A 12,917-nucleotide genomic window follows, 5' to 3' on the forward strand; every position below is an offset into this window, starting at 1 on the left:
TTTGTTAATCTCCTACTGTGCCTAATTTATAAATATATAGGGTTTAGTACTATACGCTGCTTCGGGTATTATACCACTGGGGCTCTTGGAACATATACCCTATCAATAAAGGGGGACTACTGTAACTAATACCTGATTCTTTCAGAAAAGGTTTGCCAAGCCTTATTCCATGGTATTTCTCCATATATTATAGACCAACCTTATGAAGAAGCCAAGGTTAGAATTTTTTAAAACCTTTCCCCTGATTACATCATCCATTTGCCCTTTGATAAAGAAGTCTTCAGCTTTTTGGCCATTCCCCAGATCTGAATGCTCCACTTGGTGAAAATGTCATTAAAAAACATTAGACTTGGCAAAGCTTACCATTGGGAGTGTTGCCTTTAGAGAGCTCAACATCCTGAATGAACTTCTAAAATCATGTCCCCACTCAGAAATACAATGAGCCTCATCCACAGCAATAAGTGTGATACCTACAAAACAAAAAAACAAAAATGAGAAAAATAAAAGTTCCAAAAGAAAAAATAATTCATCTAAATCAACATCATTTTTTTCACTTAAGACTATATAAATATTACCCAAAATAACCCAAATCAAAATATTTGTTTCATACGAAAACGTAAGTATAAATAGTACCAGATAACATTTTAAAAAAAAACACTATTAGAAAAAGGAGAAGGAAAGAAATATGGATAAAAGGCATTTGGATAGGGCTAGGGCAGTAGCTCAGCGGCAGAGCGCTTGCTTTGCATGTGTAAGGCACTGGGTTCGATCCTTAGCACCACATAAAAGTAAACAAATAAAGGTATTGTCCATTTACAACTACAAAAAAATTTTTTAAAGGCATTAGGATAAAAAAAAAGAAAGAAAAAGTATGCATTAATTCAATAACATATTTATTAAATTTTAGCTTTTATTGTTATTCCTTGGGAAAATGAATAACTTAAACTATCACTTATGAACCATCTCACAACAATGTTTTTTAAAAGTGGCCTGTTCTATTTTTCTGTGGCAACACCTTAAATCTTATCTCATGGATTAGCTTTCAAAAGAAACAGAAAGAGTATATTTCCACTGAGATTAAGTGCATCAGTATCCAAAATTGATCACATATCATATTGCAGAAAGTTTCTCTAATATGTCATAGAAGACAAGATGAAATCCACATTGTCTAATGTAAAAGGGTATGGGAAGAACAAAATCTCATTACATACAAAGCAGGTAAGAAAAAATATTATTTGCCCCCCCCCCGCCTCCCAGCATTCTCTCTACTCTTCCCACACTATAGACATACACTATAGACATTTTATTGGATGGTTTAGTGTGTAGTATTACATGTCACTGCAAAACCATCCAATAAAATGTCTTCAGACATTTCAAAGTAATGACTAATATTGGTTTTGCCCTCAATTTCCAAGTTAAAAACAAAGTTAACTTCCCTTTATGGGAGTACTCATAATGTTCTGCCAGGGTGGTGATTAAAAATATGTGCTCTGGAATCAGACTGCATAGATGTAAAATGCGGATCCACCACTTACCATGTGTATTTCCTTGAACAAGTTACTCGAGCTTTCCAAGTCTTGGTTTCCTTACGAATAAACTGTGGATAGTAATAGTACCTAACATTTCTTATAACTCTAAAGATTAAATAAAATCATTAACATAAAAGGCTAAAATAGGGCCTGATGCAAAAAAAAAAGAGTTTAATAAAAAAAAAAACTATTGTTATTTTAGTTATTATATGGTCATTTTAATCTAAATCCTTTTCTAGGAATAAAAAGTGAAATATTAACAAGAAACACTGATCTCAAAGAGTTCACAATTCTAAAAAAGGAAATGGACATAAAAATAAACAAGGGCAATTCGTTGAGATAGTACTAGCTATGATAATCCGAACAGAGCATGAAGAAAAAAGAAAGCAAATAAGCAAAGTAGGTTGATTAGCAAATTCTTTGGTTACTAATTGAATATAACTTGCCTATATTCATACATAAATACACCACCAGTGAAACTCAACATCATCTACAACCACAAGAATGGGATCCTAATTAGAATAAGTTATACTCCATGTATGCATAATGTCAAAATATACCATCATGCATATCTAAAAATAATAAATAATTTAAAAAAAAATAAAAAGAGTGGGCGTGGTGGCTCATACCTATAATCCCAGCAGCTCCAGAGGCTGAGGCAGGAGGATCACGAGTTCAAAGACAGCCTCAGCAATGGCATGGTGCTAAGCAACTCAGTGAGACTCTGTCTCTAAATAAAATACAAAATAGGGCTGGGGATATGGCTCAGTGGTTGACTGCCCCTAAATTCAATCCCTGGTGCAAAAAAAAAAAATGCAAAAAAAATTCTCTGGTTACTGACTGGGAAATTTTCAGTGTTACCACTATATTAATTTTGGCTTTAGAAACTAAATCAACCAGACTTTAAATAGGTTAAAATAAAGACAATGTCCTCCTGTATTTTAAAAGTTTTAGTTGCAGTATTGATAAAGAAGCTTATAGTGGAGTTGAACCTTGTACATTACAATCAGTTTAGGCAAACTTTATCAACATACACTTTATTTTATTTTTTATGTTTTTGGTGCCAGGGATTGAACCCAGGGATGCTTAACTACATCCCCAACTGTTTTATATTTTATTTAGAGACAGGGTCTCACTAAGTTGCTATGGCTAGCTTTGAACTCACAATCCTTCTGCCTTGGCCTCCTGAGTCACTGGGACTAGAGGCATGAACCACCACACGCAGCTAAAATTCACTTTAAATGTACAAGTTCAAGTATCTTGCCAGGTCCTAGACATATTTCATTTTGGCATACTGGCCTTTTAAGCCTTATTTCCAAAGTTAAAAGACAATTTACAAGTATGGTTGGTAAGGATTCTCCACACACAAGCATATTTGCTATTTCTGTTATAAATTTAGACTACTTAAATAATTTAACATTTACCTAAAACTGATAAATCTGATTAGCTAAATGTCAGATTACTGTATATATAACACACTGAGTATGTTCTTTTTTGCAAGCATTTCACAATTTCCTACAAAAAAAAGCCAAAGGAAAATATTTCCAAAAAACTTATTTAATTTGTCCCTTTTAATTTAACACTGAGTCACTCGAAAAAACCATTTTCATCCTTCATAAGCAAAATGTTCTATGCTCTACTCTAATGAATGAGGGTTCATAATTTATACATTACAAAAACTAGGAATTTACAACTCTTAATTAAATAAATATTTACTTAAATAATTAAACTATTAATTCATTGTAACAGTATCACAGAAATAAAACAAATATTAAAGTGGAACAAAAATATCCAGACCACTATGGACACAGATACTAACTTCTGCAATAAAACCAAGAAACATATGAAGTAGCTAAGCTTAACCCAAAGTGAAATATTAACAAGAAATTTCATACAACCTAAAAGGAGACATTTCAAACTCACATTAAAGGCAAAAATAGAATATACCAATAAGGGAGCTTAACAGATGATGGGTATACTCTTTAGTAATATATTTAACTCAAATATTAATATCTACTCTCATTCTTGGTTTTATCACATACTAAAAGATACAACTTTGTTTTCATTATATTGCTAGAAAACTGTTACTTTCCCTATATGTGATATTAACTGACAGTTGTGATATTATAAACCTAACCTATTTGGAATTATTTCAATAAATAATTATTCAAATAGATCATACAATCTGGGAAAACTTTAGTTCAATTGAAAATATGAAATATAATCATTTGCAATAGAAGCCATGAAACTCACAGGTGGCTGAGCCTCATCATCAAAAAAAAAAAACAAATAAAAATTTTATTTATTTTTATTTTATTTATGTTTGTTTATTTGTTTTGGTACTATGGCTTTAACTCGGGAGCTCTTTACTACTAAGCTATATCCCCAGACTTTCTTATTTTTTTTTATTTTGAGACAAGGCCTCTCTAAGTTGCATAGAGCCTCGATAATTTGTTGAGGTTGGCCTTGAACTTGCTTGCAATATCTGCTTCAGCCTCCTGAGCCCCTGGGATTTACAGGCATGCATCACTGCACCCAGGCAAAAACAATTTTTTTAAATATTTTTTAATCTGTAGATGGACACAATTCCTTTATTCTATTTATTTATTTTTATGTGGTGCTAAAGATTGAAACCCAGTGCCTCACACTTGCTAAGCAAGCACTCTACCACTAAGCTACAACCGCAACCTCCAAAAGTTTTAAGTATAAAACAAAAAATGGCATCAGATTTTGATTAATTCTATATTTACATTTCCTAGTAAATGAGCTCTGACTTAGAATATCAAGGTTTTAGGTTTAGTTGTTCTGTAATCAGTCATACTCATTTATAATTAAAGGTGGTTTCCACCTTTGGCTACTCATAAAAATCACCTATGAACAGCTAGAGGTGCCAGGCCCCATCCTAGGCCTGTTAGATCAGAATGTGAAAAAAGGTAAATCATAATTTCAGAGAATCTAGTATTCAACATTCATTCAATGGTACATTTCAGTAACATTTCAAGCAACACACTCAGGGAATATAAACAAACAAGAATGGTATTTTTCACTCAAAAAGTTTGTAGTCTCTTGGAAAAGCAAAACAGATACATAAATAGACAGTTATAAAACAGGAACCCAATTTCTATGGCAAAAGAATTACAATGTTCTAAGAGATAAGACAAGAAAAACACCAAGTTAGAGAATCAGAAATTCCTTGGAGGAAATATTTGAAATCCACTACCCACAGGTTTAAATTCAATGGGTAACAATTCAGGAAGTAAGTATTTACAAAGACCTATTTGTCACTTACCAATATTTGCCTCAAGTTGCCGGAGTAGGTCCAAATTACCTAAACAGAATTCTGGAGTCATGTATACAATCTGATATTTGCCTCTATAAACAAAAAAACAAACAAATAAAAACCAGAAAAGGAAACATACAATAAAGAAAATAACCACCTCAATAAGTTATACTTGAAATCAAAATACCTAATAGATTTTTAACACTATATTATGACACTTATGAAAAACTACATGAATGCTATTCATGTGAGGATATATGATATACATTAATTCTTTGATTTCTATTCAACATATCAAAATAAAATGTGTCAAAACTCTTATCAGACTATTTAGCACTAAGATGACATTAAAAGCCAGATCCTGATTTCCAGCATTCGAGTCCCAAAATTAAAGTGTTCCAATTAAATGATCAAGCCTTAATAAACTTTTCACAATGTAATCCCAGCCACATACCATCCCCTTCTCTGAGAACTACAGCCCAGTATCCTTGCTCTCCTATGATTAAATCCTCAGTCTTCATGTTTACTCTATGTATTATGCTTTTTTGTCTAAACCTTATTAGACATTGGAAAGACACTATATCAAAGCCAAGCCAAAAGGTTTCTATCTTGGAATATGGAGTTCTGATCAAGAAACAACCAGCCAGGTGAGGTAGCACACACCAGTACGTAATCCCAGAAGCTCAGGAGGCTGAGGCAGGAGGATTGCAAATTCAAAGTTAGCCTCAGCAAAAGGCACTTCAGTGAAACCCTGTCTCTAAATAAAATATAAATAGGGCTGGGGATGTGGCTCAGTGGCCAAGTGCCCTTGAGTTCAATCCCTAGTACCCTCTCCCACCCAAAAAGGAAAGAAATAACTAGTCACTGCAATTGTAAAAAGAAGAGAGTTGCAGAGCAGCCATTTTCTATTTTGTAACAAGACAAGATGAGAATACTTAAGCTCTTCAGAAAGAAAAATAATAAGGACACATATGCAAATAAAAAGAAAGCCCTTCTGTATTTTCCATACCAAATTATAGCCATCCTAAGTGGGGCTGGCTAATGAGACATTATCCCTAATATAAAACTCAATATTTGCTTACACTAGTTGCAGTTAATTTCTTTTTCTAGGCAGAAAGAATCATAATAAGACTATGTTTGTAATGAAGGCTAGGTCTTAAGCAAAATATTTCTAGAATGTTTTCCCCATTCCAGCAAATGAAGCCAGAGATGGAGTTAAATAAAATAAAACTTATTCTACATAAAAATAACTTTACAATATTTAATTCATTCATCCAACAAGTATTTGAGTGTCTATTCCAGGCTAGGCATTGCACTTTCATTATGAACACAACAAATGTCTTTACTTTCATGAAATTAATATAGTATTCTAATTAGCATAAGACACAATAGAAATAACAAGCTCTAATATCATACTGCCCAGGTTTGAATTGTAGTTCTATTTCTTTTTTTTTAATTTTTTATTTTTTAGTTGTAGGTAGACACAATATCTTTATTTTATTTATTTATTTATTTTTAGGTGGCACTGAGGATCAAACCCAGTGTCTCACACATGCATGGCAGGTACTCTACCACTGAGCCACAATCTCTGTAGTTCTATTTCTTACAAACTGAGTGATCTTTAGCAGGTTAGCTTTAGTTTGCCCCAGTTTTTTTCAGTATAAAACAGTAAAAATAATTATCAAGATAGCTAATTCTTTAGATCTCTAGATTCAAGGTAAAATAAAACATAAAAATCCCAGCAGGTATTTTGGTTGAAAAGGTGATGTTGAAATACTTAGGGAAATATAAAGAACCCAGAATACCCAAAAAAAAACTCTGAAAGAAAAGTACAAAACTGGAGGGACTGGGGCTGGGGATGTGGCTCAAGTGGTAGCCCACTCGCCTGGCATGCGTGCGGCCCGGGTTCAATCCTCAGCACCACATACAAACAAAGATGTTGTGTCTGCCGAAAATTAAAAAATAAATATTAAAATTCTCTCTCTCTCTCTCTCTCTCTCTCTCTCTTTAGAAAAAAAAAAAACTGGAGGGACTTGCACAACCTGATTTCAATGTAATGAAGTAATCTAAACACTCATAAAGACAAAATAGATTTACAAAACAAAGAATAGAGCAGCAACAGACCCACATGTATGTACTCAACCTATTTTTGACGCAGGTGCAAAGTCAATTAGTAAAGAAAGGATAGTCTTTTCAAGAAGTAGACTAGAACAATTGGATATACTTGTGTGAAAAATAAACTGCAATCAATACTTCGTACAATATTCAAAAATTACTAAAATATAGATCACACATCTAACTGTGAAATTTAAAACTATAAAACTTTTAGGAGAAACATAAAATCTTTGTGACCCTAGACTAAGCAAAGATTTCTTGGATGAAACACTAAAAGTAAATTCCATAAAAAGACTAAATTGACAAACTGAACTTCATCAAAATGTAAAATTGCAGCTATTCAAAAGAACTGTGAAGACTATGAAGAAAAGTCATTAACTAGGGGTATATGTGTGCAAAATATAAACAAAATAAAGGATAATAAAGGATCTGAATACAGAATATATAAATGACTATCAAAACTCAATAAGAAAAGCAGAGTGAAACAATAAAATTGACTAAATTATGTTGTGTACATGAATATATAACAATGGATTCCTCCAATATGTATAATTATAGTGCACCAATAAAATAAGAAAAAAATCAGAATGGGCAAAAAGAATGATTAGATGTTTTCCCTAAGAAGACATACAGGTAGATATGAAAGAATGCATAATTAGTCATTAGGGAAAATCAAATTGAAAACACAATGAGATCCAATTAAAACAGCTAAAATTAAAGACTGTAACATCAAGAAATGGTAAGGATAGGAGGCTGGATCTCTCTGGTGGGAATATAAAATGGTATACCAATCTCAAAAAGGTTGATAGTTTCTTAAAAAGTTAAACCATATATTCCAGATCCACTCCTAAGCATATACACGAAATACTTAAAAACACACTTTCATACAAAAATTTGCAAATGGGCTGGGGATGTGGCTCAAGCGGTATCGTGCTCGCCTGACATGTGCATGGCACTGGGTTTGATCCTCAGCACCACATACAAATAAAATAAAGATGTTGTGTCCGCCAAAAACTAAAAAATAAATATTAAAAAAATTATCTCTCTCTCTTTAAAAAAAATTGCAAATAAATGTTCATAGCACCATTATTAGTTACAGCCAAAAAGCAGAAACAACCCAATGGCCATCAGTGATGAATGGATAAACAAAATGTGGAACGCGTATACAATAGAATATTATTTAGACATAAAAAGAAATGAAGTACTGAAAATATTAAACTAAATTTAAAAAGCCAGGTACAAAAGACCACAAAACTCTATGAGTTCACCAAACAAAATATCCAGAACAGGCAAATTAAATAGAGACACAAAGTAGATTAGTAATTGGAATGAAGTAGAAAAGGAGACAATTGGAAGGAACTACATAATCAGTGTGTCAGTACCATTGGGGGTGCTAAAATGTTCTGGAAAGAGATATTAACACTAAAAGCTACCAGACTTTAACAATGGTTAAAATGGCTAAATTTTATGTTATATGAACTTAATCTCAATTAGAAAAAAGAAAGTTTAAATATATATCTACCCCTTCATCCCATCAGTTCATTCCTTGGTATATACCAATAAAATGAAAACATTTTATGTTCAAACAAAGACTGATGTACAAAAGTTCATAAGCTTTATTTGTAATAGCTCAAATATGGAAACAATACAAATATCTATCAACAGGTGATTGGACAAACTACAATATCTCCATATAATGTAATCTACTTGATTGTAATTAGCTATTAATAAATGTTAATGCATAAACAAGTCTCAAAACAAATATGCTCTATTATTTAAACCAGACAAAAAAGAGCATATAATACATGGATGATTCTGTTTACATACAATTTTAGAAAATGCAAACTAGTTAATAGTGACAGTAGATCAACAGTTACTTGATGACTAGGGTGGGAAAGGCAGAGACAGGAAGAAAGGTACAGTAGGTACGAGTAAACTTTGCATGTAATGGATATGTTCATTATATGAACTATGATGATGATTTTTCTAGGTATATGTATACATCAAAACTTATTTAGTTATATATTTTTCAATAGGTAAAAATTATTATATATGAATTATATCTCAATAAAATGAATAAAAATGTTTTTAAAAACAAAACAGATGTTCACAAACGACTATTAAAATAATATTTTAATTAGCTTTATTATTCATAGCCCAAAACCAGAAATAGCTTAGATATCATATCATCAATGAAGAAATGCAAAAACAAACTTTTTTATATAATGAAATATAACTCAGAAATTTTAAACAAACACTATTGCCACATGCAACAACATAAAGGAAATCACAAGAAGATTATGCTGAATGAAAAAAAATTTTACACAAAAGAGTTCATATTGTCTGATTCCAATTACATGAAACTCAAAGGCGACAAAATTAAACTGTGGTAGGGAAAATTAGAACAGTGCTTTGCCTCAGGATATAAGATTGAAAGGACAGACTAGGAAGGGACATGAAGAAATCTTCCGAAATAACAGTAATATTCAATTATCTTGATGGAGTTTGGGTTACTCAGTAAATATACATATGTAAATTCATATATACATATATTAAAAATACATGCACGCTTTTGTGCATATCTGAAATGATATTCTTCTTAAAAATGAATCATGATAGAAAGGGTGGGACAAGAGACCCAGAATACAGTCCCTTCTCAGCCACAAATTCATTGAGTGGTTTTTGGGAAATGATTTACCTCTGGGCCTCAATTTTCTCATCTATAAAATGAAACAAATCTAGATATTCTCCAAATTCTCTTTCAAAATCAAAATTTTATAATTCAATGCTAATCTAAGAACTAAAAATAATAGATACCTTAAGTTTTGAAGATTTTAAAATTAATAATTCTCAAATAAACTATAAAAAGAAAGCATGTTTAAAATCATGGCCATTTAATCATGGATTCAGTAAATTTTTTGTGTGTACAAAATTCTCCCACACAGACAACTGACCACATGATCAGAAATCATATAAATTACTCACAATTTAACATCTTCGAGAACATTTTTTGATTGTGCTGATCCAAGAAAACAGGTTGGAACTTTGGACATTCTATGAGAAGAAAGACAAATATTCTAGAGCAATGTCTATAGTACAAATATTAACATCATTCTTAATTGAGAAGGAATAAAAAAACATGATAATGTGTTACTCCTTGTCTTTGAAATCTCACTTTTTGTGGTGAACTAAATTAATACAACCACTATGGAAATCAGAATGGAAGCTCCTCAAAAGACTAGGCATGGAATCACCATATGACCCAGCTATACTACTCCTCAGCATTTAATTCTTTAGGAATTAAAGTCATCATACTACAGTGATATAAACATACCCATGTTTATAGCAGGCAATTCACAGTGGCCAAATTGTGGAACCAGCCTAGGTGTCCATCAATAGATGAATAGGTAAAGAAAATGTGGCATACATACAAATGGAGTTTCATTAAACCATAAAGAAAAATGAACTTATGTTATTTACAGGAAAATGAATAGAAATAAAGACCATTATGTCAAGGGTCATATGTTTTCTTTCAAATGTAGAAACTACAGAAGAAAAAGGAAAAGAAAGGTGGGGGCAGATCTCATGAAATCAGAATAAAGATCAGTAGGGGAAAAGGACAGGGTTGGGAGGAGAAGAGTGAGGGGAGAAGTGCTACGGAGTGATATTGGGCAAATCATATTGTTATATTGTGTGCATGTACAAATATGTTAACAAATCTCATCATTATGACAACTATAATGCATCAATAAAAATGTGGAAAAAGAGATATATTAAGCTTTTTAAAACTTAAAAACCAAAAAGAAATTCTCTTTTTATATCTCACTAACTTAATAAATTTTTTCAAGGGCTATATCAGAAAGTAGTTGTTAAAGAGAGTCTTTAAAAAAAGATTTGAAAGCTCAGGTTGAAGAAGTTGGAACGGTTTTCACAGATTAAAAAATACACTTTTACATATATACTTCATACCAAGCTAAAGAATATGAGTAACAGAGCTGGGGTTGTGACTCAGAGGTAGAACACTCGCCTAGCGGGTGCAAGTCCCTGGGTTCAATGATCAGCACCACATAAAAATAAATAAATAAAAACAAAGGTATTGTATACAACTAAAAGAAATAAATATTTTTTAAAACAAGAATATGGAGGGGGCAGGGGATTAGCAAGGATGGTAGAATGTGATAGACATCATTATCCAAAATACATATATGAAGACACAAATTAGGTGTCAACATACCTTATATACAAACAGAGATATGAAAAATTGTGATATATATGTGTAATAAGAATTGTAATGCATTCCACTGTCATTTTTTAAATCAATAAAAAAGAAAAAAGAAAATAAATAAAAATAAAAATAGGTGGTGTTCCAAATGGATAAGTGCCCACATCAGTAATCTTCCAGAATTAGCTTATCCATCCTGGATTTTATTTTCTGAATAGAATCCAAATATCAATAGCATCAACAAGCAGATTTGAAAATTCAATAAAAACATACTATTATTTTTTAAAAAAGAATATGGGTAACAGAACTAGAAGAGAATTTTAAAACAGTCAATATAAACTGGCATAATATAATAATGCTTTTTCAGAAAATTTTCGCAAGGCCACCTGATAGCCTTGGATTACAGAGAACTCAATACAGAAAATCAATGTTGGACATATAGGACAGTGGTGGTGGAGCCTTAAAAAAAAAAAAAAGATAAGCCCTTCCTCCAAAGTGTCATTTACTTTTAGAAAAGCATTAGTGTGAACTAAATTTTAACATACATGATACATCAGATGTTTCACTCATAGAATAAAAGAAGAGGGAAAGATGTGGCAATGCAAACATTACTTACTCCAGCTGGAGCACTTGATCTTCCATCAAAGAAATAAGAGGTGAAATGACAATGCCAATCTTGCCTATATAAACAGGTGGGTACTGGAAACACAAACTTTTTCCATATCCTTGAAATTAAAAAAAAATGCTCATAGAAAAAAAATTAATCCTTGATATTTTAATCTTCTTCTTAAAAGGCACTTGCATAGCTGAATGATCATATTAACATTTCATCTTCCTCAAAGATAATTCATGCATAAATTTGTACATTCATCCCCTATATCAAGTCTTACATATTTTATAGCAATTCTATCTGTATTTTGAGAATTTAATGAGAAATTAAACATTTTTAAATCTTCAAGATTTATTTTTCAAAAGACAGGTTACTTGCTTAGTATAACTTACCAGTTGCCATGACAACAACATTATCTCTTCTTTCTTCCAATACAGAATGAATAACTTTCCACTGAACCCTTGAAGGTAAAAAGCATAAAGCTATTTTATTAATAAGATGACACTAAATGGATAAAGTTAAAACCTATTTAATCTTTTTACTTCTATTAAAAAAAATTCTTTTATACTTTTGAGCTTCATGTACAAATATGTTCATAACCTAGAACTTTAAAACAAAGAACTTCATTTGATCAACTTCCCATTCAGGTTGACTGAAAAACTAGGAGTTTCCATTTAGTATATGTATTAAATGTTGTTACATATATACAAAACATAAAATGAATTTCAAGCTTTATACTAGATATTCAAAAGAACAATGCTTTAAACAAAAGAAATGTTTAGGTTTAAAATGAAAGAACTTTGAGACCATATATTATGCCACAAAGGAACTCTTAGCAAACATAAAAAAAAGTCAAGATACTACCCTGCATTCTATCAGATCATAATGGAATGAAATTAAAATTAATGATAAATTAAAAAATAAAAGCTATTCCAACACCTGGAGATTAAATAATATGCTACTGAATGAATAATGGGTTGCAAAAGACATCAAGGAGGAGATTAAAAAATTCTTAGAAGTGAATGAGAACACAGATACAACATATCAAAATCTCTGGGACACTACAAAGGCAGTTCTAAGAGGAAACCTCACTGTCTGGAGTTCATTCCTTAAACAAAGAAAAAGTCAACAAATAAATGACTTAACATTTCATCTCAAAGC

The 12,917-nt window shown here is 31.5% G+C and overlaps 1 protein-coding gene across 5 annotated transcripts in view; it reads right to left on the reverse strand.

Moving 5' to 3' along the window:
* The window catches only part of Wrn (WRN RecQ like helicase), a 143,653-nt gene that overhangs the window by 78,322 nt on the left and 52,414 nt on the right, over positions 1-12,917 (reverse strand). For all 5 annotated transcript variants that reach the window (XM_076853901.1, XM_076853900.1, XM_076853899.1 and 2 more), the window contains 5 exons: positions 12,149-12,216; positions 11,763-11,871; positions 9,910-9,978; positions 4,819-4,901; positions 364-470 (listed from right to left, as the gene is read on the reverse strand). In XM_076853901.1, the coding sequence (XP_076710016.1) occupies positions 364-470; positions 4,819-4,901; positions 9,910-9,978; positions 11,763-11,871; positions 12,149-12,216 (436 nt within the window). The remainder of the gene's footprint in view (positions 1-363; positions 471-4,818; positions 4,902-9,909; positions 9,979-11,762; positions 11,872-12,148; positions 12,217-12,917) is intronic.

Source organism: Callospermophilus lateralis, chromosome 4 (assembly GCF_048772815.1).
Source record: "Callospermophilus lateralis isolate mCalLat2 chromosome 4, mCalLat2.hap1, whole genome shotgun sequence".
Taxonomy (NCBI): domain Eukaryota; kingdom Metazoa; phylum Chordata; class Mammalia; order Rodentia; family Sciuridae; genus Callospermophilus; species Callospermophilus lateralis.